This window comes from Strongylocentrotus purpuratus, unplaced genomic scaffold, assembly GCF_000002235.5.
Source record: "Strongylocentrotus purpuratus isolate Spur 01 unplaced genomic scaffold, Spur_5.0 spur5_scaffold_15, whole genome shotgun sequence".
Classification (NCBI taxonomy): domain Eukaryota; kingdom Metazoa; phylum Echinodermata; class Echinoidea; order Camarodonta; family Strongylocentrotidae; genus Strongylocentrotus; species Strongylocentrotus purpuratus.
Window position 1 is genome coordinate 444,277 of NW_022145600.1, and position 19,009 is coordinate 463,285.

General features: G+C 37.6%; 1 protein-coding gene across 1 annotated transcript; it reads right to left on the minus strand.

Moving 5' to 3' along the window:
• Positions 1 to 525: 525 nt before the first annotated feature.
• Positions 526 to 17,658, minus strand: LOC582767 (angiotensin-converting enzyme). The gene is made up of 12 exons (XM_030985291.1): positions 16,864 to 17,658; positions 16,167 to 16,337; positions 14,652 to 14,754; positions 8,998 to 9,141; positions 8,137 to 8,328; positions 7,487 to 7,581; positions 6,803 to 6,975; positions 5,776 to 6,002; positions 5,020 to 5,164; positions 4,063 to 4,161; positions 3,512 to 3,634; positions 526 to 1,656 (listed from the first exon to the last, which is right to left on the minus strand). Exons 1-12 carry the CDS (start codon positions 17,248 to 17,250, stop codon positions 1,425 to 1,427), a joined length of 2,091 nt encoding a protein of 696 aa, XP_030841151.1. The 5' UTR covers positions 17,251 to 17,658; the 3' UTR covers positions 526 to 1,424.
• Positions 17,659 to 19,009: the final 1,351 nt, after the last annotated feature.

The following is a 19,009-nucleotide window of genomic DNA, read 5'->3' on the forward strand; positions in this document are numbered from 1 at the left end:
GTTAAATGAAGCAAATCCATTTCTGGTGGCCAAGTTTGTTAGATTCATTAGTACTTACCCACCTCGATCTCACACGAAGCTCGAATGAAGATTATAATGATGTTCCTGGAGCATCACTCAGATGATTCACAATCACGGGATGGTGACGCCACAGGACAGCAGGTGATCTACAAGTGTCACCTGGCGACATTGCGATGCGAAACTCCAATTCTTGACGACACTGTAAAACCCTGTTTTATGAAAAGTTATTGATTTGAGAGAGTATGAGGCTTGGGAATGGTTAAGATGAGTAAAAACCCTAAATATGGTGGCCAAGTTTGTAAGATTCGTTGGGTCATTTACTGACCTTTCATACAAACCTCGAACCAAGATGTGTTCCTGATGAGGCATGCGTGGATTCAGATGATCCCACGTCTTCATTATGGTGACACCACAGGAGACACAGATGATTCAGAACCTCCCCCTGAAGACGCTTCGATGGGAAGATCATAAATCTTTTAACCCTGTATTATGTAATGTGTTTGAGAGAGAGAAAGAGGGTATGCATGGGAATGGTGGCCAAGTTTGTTAGATTCGTTAGATTATTTACTCACCTTTTACACAAACCTCTAATTGAGATGATCATGGTGTTCCAGAAACGTCAATTCGGATAATCCCAAGTCATTAGGCTACATGACGACTCCATAGGGCAGATAGAAGATTCCGAACCGTCATCTGAAGACACTGCGATGTGAAGATCCTAAATCTTATCTTGACAACCTGTAAAACTATCTTATCGAATGTTATGTTGAAGAAAGATAGAGAATACTATATGTGCTTGGGAAAAGTTTAAAACAACTTTAAACTTCTGGAGAAAACCTCGCTTGTGGCCAAGCTTTTATCAGTTAACTGCGTTCATAACTTACCTCTGTGGCAATGGCTGATGACAAAGAGAAAGGTTAATGATTAACAAAACCTCTTTCACTGAGTGTGCTCTCCTCAATGGATGGGGAATTATATTTTCCTCAAAGTCCTTCAATTCCGCAATTGTGAATTCTCTCTCTCTCGCTCTCTCTCTCTCTCTTTGCTATTAATCTATAATTCTTTCAACCACAAAAAAATGTCAAAAATTATACCAGTTTCAACTGAAAGCAACTCTACTAGAATATTGTTGATATTGTAATGATTTTTGTTGTTATAGACATGAATGATACATGTACCATCGTGAAGTATTGCTGTATTCTTACATGGAAGTCTTTAATGTGAAAGAAAAAAAGAATTTGGTTTCATAATTATATTGTGTCATATAATATGTGACCGAAAGGGAAAAGCAAACTTATCTTATATCATAAGAAGGATTAATATTAGTAAAAAGATTATATTTGAATGTCTCAATTTAATCATGATGAGTTAATTTCCGGGTTAATTTATAACCAAGCTCAGCATTACGTACGGCTACCAGCTGGACTAGGCTTTGGTCGCCCAGGCGTTTGATCAGGCCTTCTTGCAGATTGAGCCCACCCTGTTGAATCTCCATTCCTACGGTTCTCTCTCTCAAGAAATTCATTAAGCGGCTGGAAGTATTCCAAGAGCGGTGACGTATCGAGGTTGTACTGTTGGGTCAAGATGTAGAAGATCTCGGTCCATGAGCGTGTTTTACCCAGCTGCATAGCAGTGCTAGGATAGAGAGATACATAATATAGAGAGAGATATAGATTGATTGATTGAGAGAGATATATACTACATGTTTATAGATAGAGATAGTTAAGTAAATAGATAGATATATATATATATAGGTAGATAGAGAAATAGATATATACATACATACATAATATAGATAGAAAGATAAAACAGTGAGAGAGAGAGAGAGAGAGGGGGTGGAGAGAGGGAGAGATAGAACGAGATATAAACTCATATTCACCAGACTTATATTGTTAGGTCATGTAGTTCCTTGAAACTGATGATGATCAGAGAGCTTACCCAGAAGTTTATCTACAAACTCAAAGTTATCAAAATGAAGTTCCCAAATTAACAGAATAGTGTTAATCTGTTTAGCGAACCTTTGTTAAATTTTCAAATTGAAATTGAAATTTGTTAATTTACTTTTAAAGAAAGGTCGGAATTACGCCTATCCACAATCGAGGTTTTACATACAGGAAGTATATTTTATGCCCGCATTTTTACGTTTTTCCAGCTGCTATAATTAGGTAACCGTTGCAGAAGGGTACCCTTATATGGATGTGAAGTTGGGGTTATTAGTGTGAATACATCCAGTATATAAATATAGAATTCATGATTATACCATACTTGATACTTCTCTTCGCGTTCGAAGAGATATTTCTGTGCTAAAATAAAGTAAAAGTTTAGGTATTAGAGCCCATGTATTACATCAACCTAGGAAGGCGCGGGAGATGACGTCTCATGCTTGAATATTACTTTTTCTGTGTCTGTCTTAACAAAGTAACAATTTAATTTGTGATAGAAATATACTTGCTGGCCGATTATGAGGACAGCGCTGCCTGAAAATGGCAATTATCAAAATCTTTATCTGGAGAGGCCTCTACCGTGTGAGTCCAAAAAAAAAGTTTACACCTAGAAAATTGTTAATTATTTTTAAAATCATCTATGAACAGTAAGTTATTATACATCTTATGAAAGAGAGCTTTATCCCAAATCATTTGGTACCATTTTTGTGTGGTATGTGTTCACGCTTGGATGAACAGGAGACATTGTTTGCGAGAGTGCCAAAATCGACTTGCGCCAAAGTGATGCCTACAGTATGTGTTATGTTGGGATTAGCGGAGTGAGAGAATGAAATTAATGTATCAAATGAAATGCATTGCATATGCAAAGAGCAAAGTCACACACACTCACACACACGCGCACAAATGTTCATTGATATTAGATATTCGATATTTGATATGTGTGGCATGATCAATTTTGTTAGGGATGTTATTTTGATCCGCAAAGATCGAATTAATACCCTAATCCAAATTGTTTTATTCAAACATCACATAAGCAACTTTGGCGCAAGTCGATTTTGGCACTCTCGCAAACAATGCCTCCTGTTCATCCATGTGTGAACACATACCACACAAAAATGGTACATAATGATTTGGGATAAAACACTCTTTCATGAGATATATAATAATTTACTGTTCATAGGTGATTTTTTTAAATAATTAGCAATTTTCTAGGAGTAAACTTTTTTTGATTCACACTGTAGACCACCTCCGCCTCAATGCACACGTGGCCAACATAATTGAGATAATACACTCTCAAACAATGTGTTGTTTTAATAAATTGGAATATTTCGTTCGAGGTTTGTATTTGATAAAAAGAATTGGTCACCCTTTCTCTGCTTTATATATTTGATACCACACAATATGAAAAATGAGTGTTATGATTATAATTAATGTATCCACGTTATTCATTATCGTCTCAGACTATAAACTTTGCATTTTCTGTTATCTTTACGTTCTTTTTATTTTCTCATTTTACTTTCTATTCATAATCATAATTATCCGCTTACGTGATGAGTTGTCCCGCTACCCTGTTGCCATAGAGATTACAATCTTGAATTGGTCCGGTGTGTCCCGCTGCTTCACAAAGAGACTTTAGGAATTGAAACTTCATGATCTGTCCAAGGAAATGTCTGGAAAAGGAGAAACATACATTATGTTAGAGGTGCAGAGTCAGTCGGGCTAATCAAGGATGAAAATGTTCTTGTACTGAACCTCTGCAGTGGCATTGTATATTGGAAACACATGAATTACTTTTGCCACTCCACACCCGGGAGATAAATGGAGACTTTGAAGAATGTTGATAATAGTTAAAACAACTGCTTCTCATTTATTAATTTACTGAATGTCCAGCGGGAAACATGGGATCGTTATTCATAGGGATCCTAGCTGCTAACTTCATTTTCATGTTATAACAATGATGATATCCCTGACCCTGAATACAGCCTTAAGTCAGTAAAAATGTTTAAAAGAATCATTATATTTATGTATTCTCTCGTGAAATATGAAGAGGAATAATAATATTTAAGTAAACTTGATTGATGAAGGATTATTTTCTTACTTTGCATATGAGCTGTCTGAGACAATGTTGAACTCCGCTCCTGGATCAAAGTCTGCGTCTGTTCTCTCCACCCCTGGCTCAATACCCTCATATTCGGATCTAAGAAATTGGAAAAAACAATCGTATGATTCATTGATGTTAACCCGTTGACTGCTGATTTACTTTAATTCCCATATGCTTTATACATGAAACACATGGTTCCAGTAGGCAATATATGATGTAGACTCATATGATGCTATATTTGGTCATTTGAAGGGTTGAAGCAGAAGTAACTAAAACTTTTGTACAAAATAGCAAACACATAAATCAACCATAACTAATTGTACATGACAAGAAGTTTTGAGAATTAAACAGTTGAAAATGTTGGAAGATGCGGGTTACATACACTTGAAATAACATTATTTTTTTTTTTTTAATAATCATTTATAAATATCCTACTACATGAAAAGGAAAACAAATTGACAGCTGCACTCCCCTTACCATAATTCGACAACAAAAATACAATTTTGTAGATAGCAAATAATGGATGAGAAAAAAATGAAAGAAATGGCAGATAGAACTGTTGTGAGGCACTTCGTGACATTACGCATATTAACACTTAATGCCATGTGGATATCATGAGCTCATACTTACCTGAGATCCCACCACTCGGAGTTATATCGATCAGGTTGAATAGAACTATTGAACACACCCCATCTACATTGATCCACTTACCTGAGATCCCACCACTCGGAGTTATATCGATCAGGTTAAATAGAACCATTGAACACACCCCACCTCTACTGATCTACTTACCTGAGATCCCACCACTCGGAGTTATATCGATCAGGTTAAAAATAACCATTGAACACACCCCATCTCTATTGATCCACTTACCTAAATTCCCACCACTCGGAGTTATATCGATCAGGTTGAATAGAACCATTGAACACACCCCACCTCTATTGATCCACTTACCTGAGATCCCACCACTCGGAGTTATATCGATCAGGTTGAATAGAACCATTGAACACACCCCATCTCCATTGATCCACTGCGTTTGCATAGGGCAGAAGAGCTAGGGAATCTAACGCAGTCCTCATCAAGCCATTCAGTTGTATCTCTGTACATTAAGATAACATATCATTGATTTTAATGTGCATCACCATTTATGTGTATGACCATGAATTGTATAACCACTTATTCATATATGTGTATTACCATTTCTTCATTTTATGTGTCTTGCCGTTTTTTCATATACAAGTATGTGTATTTCCATTTATCCATATAATATGTGTATAACCATTCATATTTTGAAAAGATTGTATAAAGGAATGTACAATAAAATCTCAAATGATAAGTGAGGGCTTGAGGAGGGAAGAAGCACTGACTGAAAGAGACAGAGAAAGGCTGATAGGAGAAGAGGGGGAAGAAGAAGAAGAAATATGAGATAGGGAGAATGGGTAGTGGAAGAGTAGAGTAGAGAAAGAGAGATAGCGAGAGAGAGAGGGAGAGAGAGTGAGAATGAGAGTGAGAGTGAGAGAGAGAGAGAGAGAGAGAGAGAGAAAGGGACAGAGGGAGGAGAGAGAGAGAGAGAGAGAGAGAGGAGAGAGAGAAAGAGAGAGAGGGAGGAGAGAGAGAGAGAAAGAGAAAGAGGCAGACACAGCTGCTCATACTGCTCCGCAGCATCCACAGCTAGCCAATAAGAAAAGTTTATTTGTTAAATTCGCTTACTATCATCATTCCTCTCGTCCAATGAAAGCCCAAGTTGCCTCAAGTAGGAGGGGCTAAAGACCTCTGATGACGTCAGATCCGCGATGGCTTCATAGAGAGCTGGACTCGCTGGTTCACGGAAGGCGGTTGGTTGATGGCTATACGAGTTCTGGTATTGGGTGTGTCCTAGGATGTTATGTGCCTTCGAGAGTTCATCTATGGTTACTTCAGATGAGCATGTAGTTATCCTGCAATATATTATGATGCAAAAAAAAAAGGAAATATGACTTGATTCGATTATATTATCATCACTATCTGTAGGTGGTGCCACCATGGTCATGTTGTAACCTGTGATAAGAAATTAGCTTGAAATAACAGTTATAGAATTGTAATTTGGAATTATCATTGTTCAGAGCCCCTCTAAAGTTTGGGAGCCCAAAATTCGCCAAAAATATGATGGAAAAATTGTATAATAATGTGAGAGAGGATGCCATTTACGACACACTTCTGCAATGATTCCCCCCCCCCCCAAAAAAAAAAAAAAAAAAAAAAAAATGTGTTTGAAGACAAATATTGATAAAATGATACATTCATTCTGTTGTACGTAGAATCCTAAATCTTGTATTCTTTCATCCATATTTGACTTCAAACACGTTTGTTTTGACAATCCTTGTAGAAATATGTCTCAAATGGCATCCTCTTTCACATTAATATGATACAGTTTAAGTGAAACTTCCCCATCGAACTTGTGGGGCTCCCAACACTTTAGAGGGGCTTTGAGCACCTATTTTTCTCGTAATTTTACATTGGTATGTTTTTTTTTCTTTCTTGTTAAATCTAAAATATATTACGCAGGTCAAGTCCTCTTAATGATATATGTTTATTTTGCAAATGAGTATTTAAAAAAAAAACTGTTCTGTATAAACGTTATAAACGATGTAAATATGTTCATGTTTATTCAGGGCCCCATGGAAGACCACTACTGTTGGTGAATGGGTTACCCTGTCAAAAGATTAGAAGAAAAAAAATAAAAAAATAAAAAAACTACCTGAAGTCTGTTTGGTTATGGAAATCCCATGATGTTGGTTCACACGAGACGTTGCGACCATCTTGAGGTTGACCAAAGACAGAGTTCTCCCAGAAAGATTCCGGAAGCTCCTCATAACCCATTGATGTATAAAACTCTTCAGCAGTCTCGTATAGTCTTCGTATGTCATAATTCTGATGGAAAATAAAAGGTATCAAGCATTTTATTAGAATAGAAAAACTCAGGGTCAGCGTTCTTTTGTAAGAGACTTTTTAAATATAACGCTTTCAAAAATATCAAAACCTCTTTCGTATTTTACTTGTTTGTCATAGAACTGTGTCATGAAAATAAGATGTAAACAAGAAACTAGCCCTGATTATTTTATTTGTATACATTTACGAACGTATACATATTCATGGCTGTTTATAATACATTTTGTGCCCAGAAATCTAGCCTCTAAATAATATTATCGAAATGAAACTACCAACGCGGATTATCAAGTGAGTTATTAAATTTACTGAAAATTCAATCAGTCAATAAATCAAATAAAAGTAGTGGTAATAACATTTAAATCATTTATTGCAAATTTCTGTGATAGAAGGGCAGTTGCCCTATAAAACGAGTTGACACCGTTTGTCTAAACTTCATATCATTGCGTTGTTTCAACTTATGCAAAGTACAAAGGTGTACAAACTATTAATTTACCTGTTCTTGGAGGAACTCAGTCGGGTCATCATCGTCGGTCTCGTAGGGTTTAGCGACATCGAAGAGATTTGACCAGGAGTGTGACCACATACCACCTGAAAGTCAATAAATACCACTTAGAGTAAAGCAGAATAGGCCTAGATTTTGTTGTGTTGAAGTTAGATAATCATGACTAATGATTATTTGCAATTTATAATTTCAGAAAGGGCCATTCCTTTCTTTACGATTAGAGGGATTTTATTTCCGGGATTGTTATCATGGTGATGCGATTTCAAGTATACTATCGATTCCATATTAAGACTCGCTTAGTAGGGGAGGGAGGGGGAGGGGGGGGGGGTACGTCTTAAAAGAAATCCTGACATGATTATTTTCCCTTTTTCTTTTCTAATAAAACTTCTCTCTCTTTTTACTTGTTATTCTTCTTCTTAATCTTCTTTTATTTCGTTTTATCTTTCTGTTTCTTCTTCTCGTTGTTCTTCTTGTTCTTGTTCTTCTTTTCTATTTCTTCTTTTCCTCCTCCTCCTCTTCTTTCTCCTTCTCCCTCTTTTCTTCTTCTTCTCCTTATTTTCTTCTTTTGCTACCCTTTCCCCCTATATTATCCCAATATACCCCTGGATCCGACTATGACCTTTGAACTTTACCAAACTCACCTAGTAGATGAGAAGGGATGGGTCCATTGAGGTCAATGACCTCTGGTCCATGTATGTCATACAGTCTCCTCCTGATGAAAGCATGGAGGTTGTCATAGAGAGGTTGGAGATTGGTTAATAGATCCGACATGGTTTGTTCCAGATGAGGTGTGTCGTACTGCCGCCGCTGGTAGTCACCATGATCGTCAAAACCTAAGTATCAAGGGTTAATGAAATGGATAGATTTTACCAAATCTCTTTGTAAATATATATCACCATCTACCACCGTTCCATGTCACTCTAAAACCATATTTTACTTCTGTAATGTATGGGTGAGTTTTCTTTAGTTCCATGTATATTGTGATGGTGGTGGTTATTTTACCTGGCTGCTTTCGTTCGTAATGAGGATTAATGCCTTACCAAAGGGCACTAGCGCATCGACTTGGTTTCGAACCCGGGTCACCGGATTATGAGACCACTGCTCTACCAATTGAGTTGTCGCATAAACGTAGTCATTTCAATTTTTACGAATTAAGGATGGACCTATTTGGAGTTAATCTAATCACGCCAACATAGGACTAATGTCTTTTCATTACTATTTATCTTTCTCAGTGGCTACATTAATTAAATTTAATCAAGGATCAGATATGATAACATTTCATAGGATATGTAATAATATTCTCTCCTGAATGTTAACCAGCTTTGACCATCTCTTCATTGTATTAATATTGGGTATATTCAAATCCAATACGTTTTACTTTTAATGTGCAGTAAAATAAAAGAATAAACAAAGAAAAAGAAAAAGAAATACAGACAAAAATATGTGATTATATATCTGGGAGGCACTTTGTAAATAGGCTTATTAGGAATTGCGGATCTTACCACTCTGTTGTGCTACAGTGTTACTGAGTTCCACGAATCTCTGGAAGTCATCACGATTAGGAGCTCCTGTCTCGTTCCTCCAACCCTGCCACGCCCATAGAAGCTCATCATCATCTCGACTCTCTCCCATTACACGTTTCAGATCTGAAAGGAGAGTTACAGGGTTGATAATCATAGGGGTTTGTTTTATCTTCTAAGGGGTACAAAGGGCATTCCGAATCGTTACAGATGTATGTTCGCGTTTAAAGCCCCTCTCAAGTGTTGGGAGCCCAATTTTAGTGGGCTCCCAACAATTGAGAGGGGGCTTTAGATATATATCATTATAGTTCTAACTTTAAAGTATTAGGATAATTTTAATGAAATTGGTAAAGATGCTGATTAAGATGATAAAAAGTAATCACCATTACTACTACTTCCGTGGCTGTTATTAATAATGATTTATGCGTATTGTATTTGCGGTTCTTTCATTTCACTACAAACACCGGTAAAGATTATTGCCACTCAATCAACAAACTTTCGCAGAGGATTCTACTAAAACCACATGGATTTCACCTGCGCCGAACCTATCAGACTACATTCCCTCCAGTCATGATTCATGAGATGTGGTGTAGCTCGAGCCCAGCTATTGAGGGGGTCCCGTGTCATGGGGGAAGGGGGGGGGGTAACTGGCGTTGCAAGAGTCCCTCGGGTAGGTGCGCATCATCTTTTTTGTATGGCCTTCTCCTTAATTTCTCTCTCTTCATCTCGCTTTCGTCATTTCATAGGGAGCATGTGCCCCATTCTCTTTGGAGCTACGCCTCGTGTTATGAGAATAAACCGTGTATGAATCGACAACAATCAGTGGTGAAGCATAGACCCAGCTATGCAGGGGGCACTAGCTTCTCGTTAGTGGGGGTGGGGGGGGGGGGGGGGCTGCGGTCATACCAGGTGGGAAAAAGCGAATTACCAAGGCAACTGATTAGGGGGGAGTGTGAAAGGTGTTCTATTATCTTCTTTCGCTTTCTCTTTCTCTCACTTTCACCCCCCCCCCCCTTCGATGGATTGGGAGTTAAGAACTTGCCCTTGTGTTCTCCTGTAAACTTCGCCATTGTTCATGAGAATAAAACTAATATAATCCGATGTGACAATAATGTTTTATATCATATCTGACAATAAGATCCTGCTCGGGATGATGTGAATCCTATCCAAGCAAAGACAGGGTATTCTACATGTACAAAGGTCACAGGCAATCTCGAGATGGGGAGGGTGAGAAAACTCTTGAACATGACATAATCCATTGAATTTACGACATTTCTTGGTATATCATTGGCTGATGTGTGTGATAGCAGACATAAACAGTAGACTGTAAAGCACAACATAAAACTCATGATGGATGTCGAACATTTCCAGATTTTCTCAGAAATTAGCTTGCTCTGTCTTTTCAATAAATCATGCCGTGAAAGAGTTCATCTTTCCCTTCATATATTATCACAGGCGGTTTTCAGTGACTGATAAACCAAAGGCTCCCGGCAGGATTCTTTTTATATTGAATGTTGAAAACTGATATCCATAAAAATGAAACGACACTTTACTTCTGAAAACCTTACGATAAATGTTTAAAAGTTAATATATGAGCTTACAGCAGTCTGTCCATGGCTCGATTAAAATACCAATATCAAACAAAAATTACCATTATCACTTATGTCAAGACTGTCGCCAACCCTTTACTCATTACTAACAATAACAATATCATAACCATCACAAGCATCGTCAACACCATCACAACCAACAAAAACACCACCTCCACGTCGAGCATCATTATTCTGATCATCATCATCATCATCATCATCATCATCATCATCACCATCACTCCAATATGTATAAACAGCTACTATGAAGACGTCATCACCATCGTAAGCATCATCATCATCATCAACCACCACCACCCACCGCCAACCTACTACCATTTTCGGCCCCCTTATGGCCCCCTGCTTGATCCCTAAACCCCGTCATCTCACTAACCCTCGTAAGTACATCCTCCCTCATCGTTTCGCTTCATTGCTACTTTCCATTTCGTGAGATTAACCATGGTCCTTGACCATGATGTCCGGTCAAAGTCCATGGCATTATGATCATCACCAATCTTGTCATCACTACCTTCCTTCAAATAATTGATCATAACATACAAATAAAGGGACCCTTGATCCACTTTCCTAGCTTTCATCACAGCCTGATGTAAACATATAATCTCTCATCTCGTAGCATTGTCATGGTTACGCATCTTCGTTTCTTGAATACCAATGCACAGTCTTCTTCTTCTTCCTGAAAAGTGAAGGCTTCATGAAATAAATTCATATACCTCATGATATTGATACTGTAGCTGAAATATAATACATTGGACCTCTTACATAGTGACCTAGCTGTCTTTTGATCTTAAAGTTGATTTGTTTTCGGTATTCTTAATGACCCGTTTGAAACTTCTATTTTTTCTCGTCGGAAATGTTTCGCCTTCTTGCTCCTGTTCGTGTAATCGGTATACTGCAAATGGGATGCGGGCCACGTGTCTTTAATCAACAAGGTGTGCTACCCATATTGAACCAATTTTCACAACACACATCACGCCAGGCCAGGTGACGTGTCGGAATTGACGGGTGTACGAATATTGGTGGGAGGGGACTGTGGGGCGTCCAGGGGCGTCAAACGGCGACATTATAACAGACCGCAAATAATAGAAGTGCTACTGGCACTGGGTTGAAAATGTTGAACCAATTTTCACAAAATACTGAGCACGCCAGGTGACGTGACGGAGTTGGTGAGTGCTTGAATATAGGGGTGGGGATGGGGGGCGGGAGGGACATGAAGGAGCGACACAGAGACCACTATAAATGAAATGGCTACTGGTGGCGACGTGTTCCAATGCACGACTCAAAACCACAAAGATGATCTAACACCATCCATCTTGAAACCCTCAGTAAATGAATCATGTCTAGATAGTACCAGGGACCGGAGTGGTCTACTCACATCCCACAAAACTATCATGAAACGAAAGTAAAAACAACATTGATCGTGAAAAACTTTGTGATGACGTTTCCAATCAGAATTGCTGCCTGTTCAGCAGTCCTCTAATTGATCTCTTTAACATTATAAATGGTAATGTCACCTACATTTAACCTTTGACCTCTTAAGGTCAATGTCATTAAGGAATCACGCTGAATTCATTACTGACACCTATTATACCTCCACCATCCCCTACAGTGAGTATTTCACTAGTAGTTATAATCCACATGGTTTGTTTAACAGAATACGGGACCAAGACAGGGTCAAGTTTAGGTTCGAATTAACAGCGAAATGCATTCCTAAGGAAATGACCTCGATATGACGTCTTTATAGCTCTCAAGAACAGTTTATTCAGAAATTTCACCCTTGCAAGCGTGAGATTATTAACATATTGAATTTAAATGTAATTAAGAGTAGTGGTTAGTTGTAGTGAATAGAAAATATATAGTCAGAGAATGAAACAAGATTCGCAATGAATGACTACAAATCATTGCTAAATGCCAAATTATTTCGGTTGTAAGCTGTAAATAGCAGAGTGACGAATAAAGAAAGATAGAGAAATCGAGCGAATAGTCAAGACTTGCGTGTATATAAATGTACAAGTACCATACACCATGGTATTACATGTTAGTTGAGCCTTCCATATGGTTTCTATGAACATTTTCGCTAACACATCGAAATTTACAAATCCAAACACATCGTCTATTGCAAAATAAACAATGTTCATTTACTTTTTGGAAAAAACTGTTTTCCTCGATATGAAATTATATTTACAGAATTCAGGATAAGTTGTATACTTAATTGACTCTATACACTGTGAGAAATTATTCAATCTTTAAAGCTTCAACTTTAAGAGGATTTATTGGCATTGGGAAGTTCTAAAATCACCTCTCCTCCAAATTTCGAGACATTTATAATCACTGAAGGCGTACTGTTTACTTTACCAATGCCGTGTTTATATTATGTCGACGATCTTTTGACCTCTTAATGTGAATAGGAAAACTTATTGAGAAAGTGAGCATGAAAGATTGTGTCTCATGATCTTCTCTCTTTCCTTTTCTCCTCGCCTTCCCCTTATCTGTTTTATATATACTTTAATCTTCTGTCTTTTACCCTGTCAAGCCGATATGGCAATATCTCCTCCCGAAAGTCTTGTGAAACTAAACAATTTCATTTTTACTATTAATTTGACCAACAAATATCAATCACGAACAGTTTACAGAGGTTTAAGGCTGCGTTCATGCTTAACTTTTGAAGGCAGAATGAGCGATCTGAAACGCTCATCGTAAACGCTCATCGTGATCGCAGTTCCACGATGTAGTGTTCATGCTTACTTCTCTGGCTCCCCCAGGCAATTCTCAGTGTGTGGCCTTAATTGGTCTTCCAGCTGGATTCGCAAACCTTCACTGTGCATGCTACGTAGACCCACTAGAGGTCAGTGCGTTGACCCCATTTAAACGCGTTTACAAATTGTAAACGCATCTTTTTGTGAGTTTACGATCGGCGATCGTGATCGCCGTTTTTCGGTGATTCTACAAAAGTGAGCTAAGACGCAACCGTGTTTTAAACTAAACGCGTAACAGATGCCTGATTCTGGCCGTCAAAATCAAGCATGAACGCAGCCTAAGACACGCGGTGGTCTTGTGCATACGTTATTGGGCTGTCACTAGCTTTGTGGGTCGCGGTACTAATGTCCTATATCGAGACATTAATAATAGTAATACGTACCACTATTATAGCGCAATTCCTGTCCTAAGAAATATCAGTGCACTTTACATAAATTACATAATACAACATGACATAAAAAAGATACTGCCTAAATTAGTAATATAGAGGTACTGTAACATTTATATCCCATATACAGTTTTAACTACATATTCTAAATAACAATTACAATAAGCTACAATTATTACAAAGCAACATCATTTCTGAATAAGAATGCATGCTATAGTATGCACTTGAAAGAGGTGGGATTTCAATTGTTTCTTAAACAGGTCAATATTGTGCTGGGAGCTAAGAGTACATGGGAGAGAGTTCCATAATGCGGGTGATTGAAATGAAAAGGCTCTATTTCCAAATGATTTAGTCCTACATCTTGGGGCGGTTAAGAGATTTTGTGAGGATGATCTAACATTCCTCGAGGAGGGGGTAACATAACATCAGGTGGGATAAATAGTCAGGGCAAACACCATGAATTATCTTGACGATCTACATTTGCCGTTCCTCACCCAGGTGTAGTAAATGCTTTCAGGGCAGTAGGGGTCACGCCAAGGTACCTTGCAGGCGCATTGAGCAACACCCTGGGATTAATAAGTAACACGATCACAACGACTTTCAAGAAATCAACTTTAGGGCAATTTCTATGCCGTATTTATATTGCCAACAGAATTCATGTTCGCATTACGTCATGACTGTCATTGTCATGATCGCATGTGTCATAAGGTGATGCATTGGGCTATTGTTTTTTCTTCTTAGCGATCATGTTGCGCACTCTAAATATAGTTATTATCTAATCATTATAACATGTAACCACGATACTACAATATCTTTTACATTGTAATCGGATCACAGTTGGATGGGGCTTAATAAAGACGATCAAAATAATTTAGTTTATTTACCTGGATCTAGACGCAGACATTCTTTCCGTGCTCGTCTACCTTTCTTCCTGCATACCTTAGCCGTGTGATATCTCTGCTCCATTCGAGACTTCACATCCTCTAGCTATCATTGAAAACAATTAAATAAAAATGATAATTCTATTTTTGTCGGTAAATGTCTTTATAATGAAATTAGAATGAATTATCTATAAGACGAAAGAATTTGTGATATATCATTTTCTCTCGTTTGTTTCGCATTGTAAACTGGACCCCTCGGTAGAACAGCTGTGATGCACTGGCACAGCTGAGCAGGGTGATCCATCCAATGTTATTTTCTCATGTTATCATGTATGTTGTTATTTATATGTTTTTATACTTGGTAAATAAAATAAAATCGAATCATATCAAACACATCATCGTCAACAATGAAAGAAATAATTCAAACAAATGTGCAAAAGAGCCTTCTGCCATTAACCATACAGAGCTACAGTCTAAAGTCTCCGTTTAAGTCCGCTCTAACATCAATTTGATTTTAGAAAATGTGGAAACCAGAGAAACGGGTCGAAAAAAAAAAATCAAAATTTAATTAAATTTTATAAAAACTATATGAGAAGAATATACAACATCGAGAGTGTTAATGAAATTGACAGTTGAATTGTAGTTTCCATCACAAGCGAACTGTACTTAGAGCATCTCAAGACTGATAATGATCTCACGCCATTCTCACACGGTTTATTATTCAAGCTGTCAAATGGTCCACTGATCTAGATCAAGTTCAAGTTTGGTTTATTTGGGTTTCCTCCCTTTTGAGCTCTACAATAAACCTTGTACAGACGCAATGTAAATAATGATCAGGTCGGATTGTATTTTTGAAATTGCATTTCAATAGTTCTGTAGCCTATTTAGTTAAAACATTGTAAATCTTTATTACTAGATTACTCTGTGAGTACGAGATTAAAATCAACAACTTTGTCATACTTTCTTCTTCTTAAAGAAGATTTAAAACTCGTATCAGACTGAAGTTTGAATATTGTAAAGTTAACGAATCTTCAATTTCTATTTTCATTCGAGTATTTGATAAATCAAGGACTTGAATATCTGTGAATAAGTTATCCATTAAAAACACAGCACTAGTATTGTAACGCATCATGTAATAATTATACTTTCCTACCAAGAGTCATTTATAATTGCTTACCCTGGATTAAAAACAGAGCTCCATAATGTTCTGGAATTTCAGCAGCAATGCACCAATAATGCCAACAGGATTGATTTATTCTGAATTAATCACTAAAATACAAACATTGGACGGTCTTGAGTCATGCAACAATAAGTTTCTTTTCTAGAATAATATTTGAATAAATATGCAGGGAAACTTATGACAAATAAAGAAAGGTCAAATATGTCTATTTTTAATAGATTTATCAAGTTTAATCTGAATGGAATCGTAGTCTACGTCGGAATAGTTTGAATATGATCGTTTGATTGAGATCGTGGTCTTAATAACGAGATGATAGATATACATCATGAGACACCTACCTCTTGAGTGACTTCGTCCACGTAGGTGGGCAAACCCGATGTCGAGGCTATAGCTTCGAGTTCACGTCTGACATCGTAGGAGATCTGATGAGAAGGATAGGTATGGTAGTAGGTCTGAGCAGTACGACGTGATTCAGAATCAAACTCGGTGATTCGAATCTTAGCTTCAACCTGTAAAAAATGGGGGAATTATAAGATATTAAGTCATAAAACTCTACAATATTGTCACTGATGGAATATAATTATTGTCATATTCTGAAAGAGGTTTCTAAAATTGTCAAAATCGTTTAAGATCTATCTGATGGTACAAACCAAGTTCAAAAGTCGATACAAAGGGGATCACCTTTGAACTTTGGTGTTGATCATGACAGGTTATATTCAAATATTAACATAGTATTTACATAGTATTTACATACTTTTAGCATATTATTTACATATTTACGTGTTACACAAAATCATCAAATTTAAAGTGGTATGTGTGTCGTTTTATGTGTGTGAAATGGGAAAAAATATATAAATGTAGGATAAAGACGCAATTTGATTTAAAGCTAAATTCATGGATTTTTTTCCAAGACATAATTATCAAACATGTAGAAACCGAAAGCCATTACTTATATTCACTAGGACAAAACTAGTGTATATTGTGTGGAATATAATATGTTTGGTAAAATATAAATATAAAGACAATTATAGTTACCTTTATTTGTCGATTTTCCTCTGTAAGGTTTGTGTAGTAGGTCCATTGTTTCTCCATTAAACCAGGGAATTCCTGATCAGCGCGACGATCAAAATCTGCCAAGAAGAGCTTTACAATCTCATCGGGTGAAGGGTTACCGTCCACCTCCCGTGATGTGCCGCCGCCGAGCACGAACGTTCCAGCTTGACCGCCATCCTCCCGAGACGTCTCACCTCCAAGCATGAAGGTTCCAGCTTGATCAGGGACGACATCCGAGCTGATGGAGCTGGATGATACTTCACTGGTATCAAATGTAAGTGAGACCGCCATCGAGCCATTATCACGGCTAAAAATGTTGATTAACGCGAAGTAAAATACAACGCGGTATATGGTCGGCTTGAAATACATTTCGGTGCTTGCTCCTCAAATCTAACAGATCATTGGAGAATATTTCGTAGCTTGATAGCACATGTGAGTTTCTTCACTATATTTCAAGGATTAGTATGCTCCTGTCCGACTTAGGATGGAATTATTTCCAACCCGACGAAAATCACCTTCAACCCAAAATCGTGCTATTTAAGAGACAACTCCGAGAAATCAGGAAATCGTTAAAACTATTCTTGACAATGAGGATGAAGGACTATGTCAAGTTTGTAAGATAGGATACCTCTTGAATTTGCGAGTATCGAGTTGACATTTTCCGCTGCATCAACTTGTTTCAGCAGATTCTCATCTCGGAGTGCAAAATGAACCCGAACGCTCTTTAGTTTTTGAACCATAAACCAGACGTCTGACCCACTTAATAATTATTCATTCGTATGTTCTCTCCCCCCCCCCCCCCCCCTCCCCTCGTAGGCCTAAACTAGCGCACCTCTCAGCACTCACCTTACCCCCCTTGTTAGAGCTTGTGAGAGATCCGTCCAATCAGCGCCCACTTTCTACCTCGCACCGGCTGACGAGAAATCCTTCCAATCAGCGCCCGCCTTACACCGCGTACTATCCCGAAAAAGATCCATCCAATCAGGGCTCACCTTACGTCGCGTACTGGTTTTCGTGAGGTCCCACCCGTCCAATCAGCGCTCACCCCACACAGTGCTCTGTTTTATAATCATAAGCATGAGCCTCACAAGCAAGGATGATTGATCGCAAACAAAGTATTTATTGCCATGGAAATTTGAAGCACTCTTCTGAAAGTACAGACAACCACACAAGTGTCATGTGACCTATATACACTGAGCTTATTTTCCTCACACAGTGTCCACATCAATTTGTCCATACCAAGTGATAATATAAGTAGGATAGAGAGCCTGGGTCGATCGGGTGAGGAATGTTTAGCCCATGTTTTCTCATCCAGAGGATACAGGTAGTGCTTGTCAGTTGGAGTTTATTTTCCCCGCCTTCCAAATAGAGCCGCATCATAAGAACGAGTAAAGCATTTAAGATTTTGAGGGCCTAAGTTCCTCCTACCCGATTAAGATGACCCTGTTCAACTAATGATGTAACTTGTGATGAAAGACAGGCACTGATTAAAAACCCTTTCTGAGAAAATTTATCGCGAACTTCTTGGAGAAAAAAAACATATTTGACTTACCACAGTAATCCATTTTCACTACGAACAAATTAAATATTCTGTATTTTTTTGTTTCCTAAATTTTCTTTATGAAATATATACGACCACCTCTATAAGGTCAACTGCAATCGACTAACAATCTATTGTATCTCTAATCTTACTGCAATTAATTCATCTTACCATGCATCGATCTATCTGTTACATGAAACTAAGTCTAACTTACCATTTATTGTAACATTACGATTGATTGAAGGAGATTCGAATACATTTGTAAAGATACCATCAATCATAACGTTATATCTAACAGTGCCTTGATGTTTGTTTCATTGGATATCTTGATATCCAGAATCAAAATCAAATACAAACTTTTGTTTTGTAAATGCGTTGATATACCATTCTATTATACGCGATCATTTACTAACCATACACTTCTGCCTCATAATATTCATTCATATATACTTTCATATTGCTTAACAAGGCCGTGTTAGACCTACCCTCATTATTTCTACTGTGACGTAATCATTTGAGCAAAGATGCTGGCATGATAATGTACTGTATGTGGATAAGAGGAAGGTCACGAGTTCAAAAAATATTCTC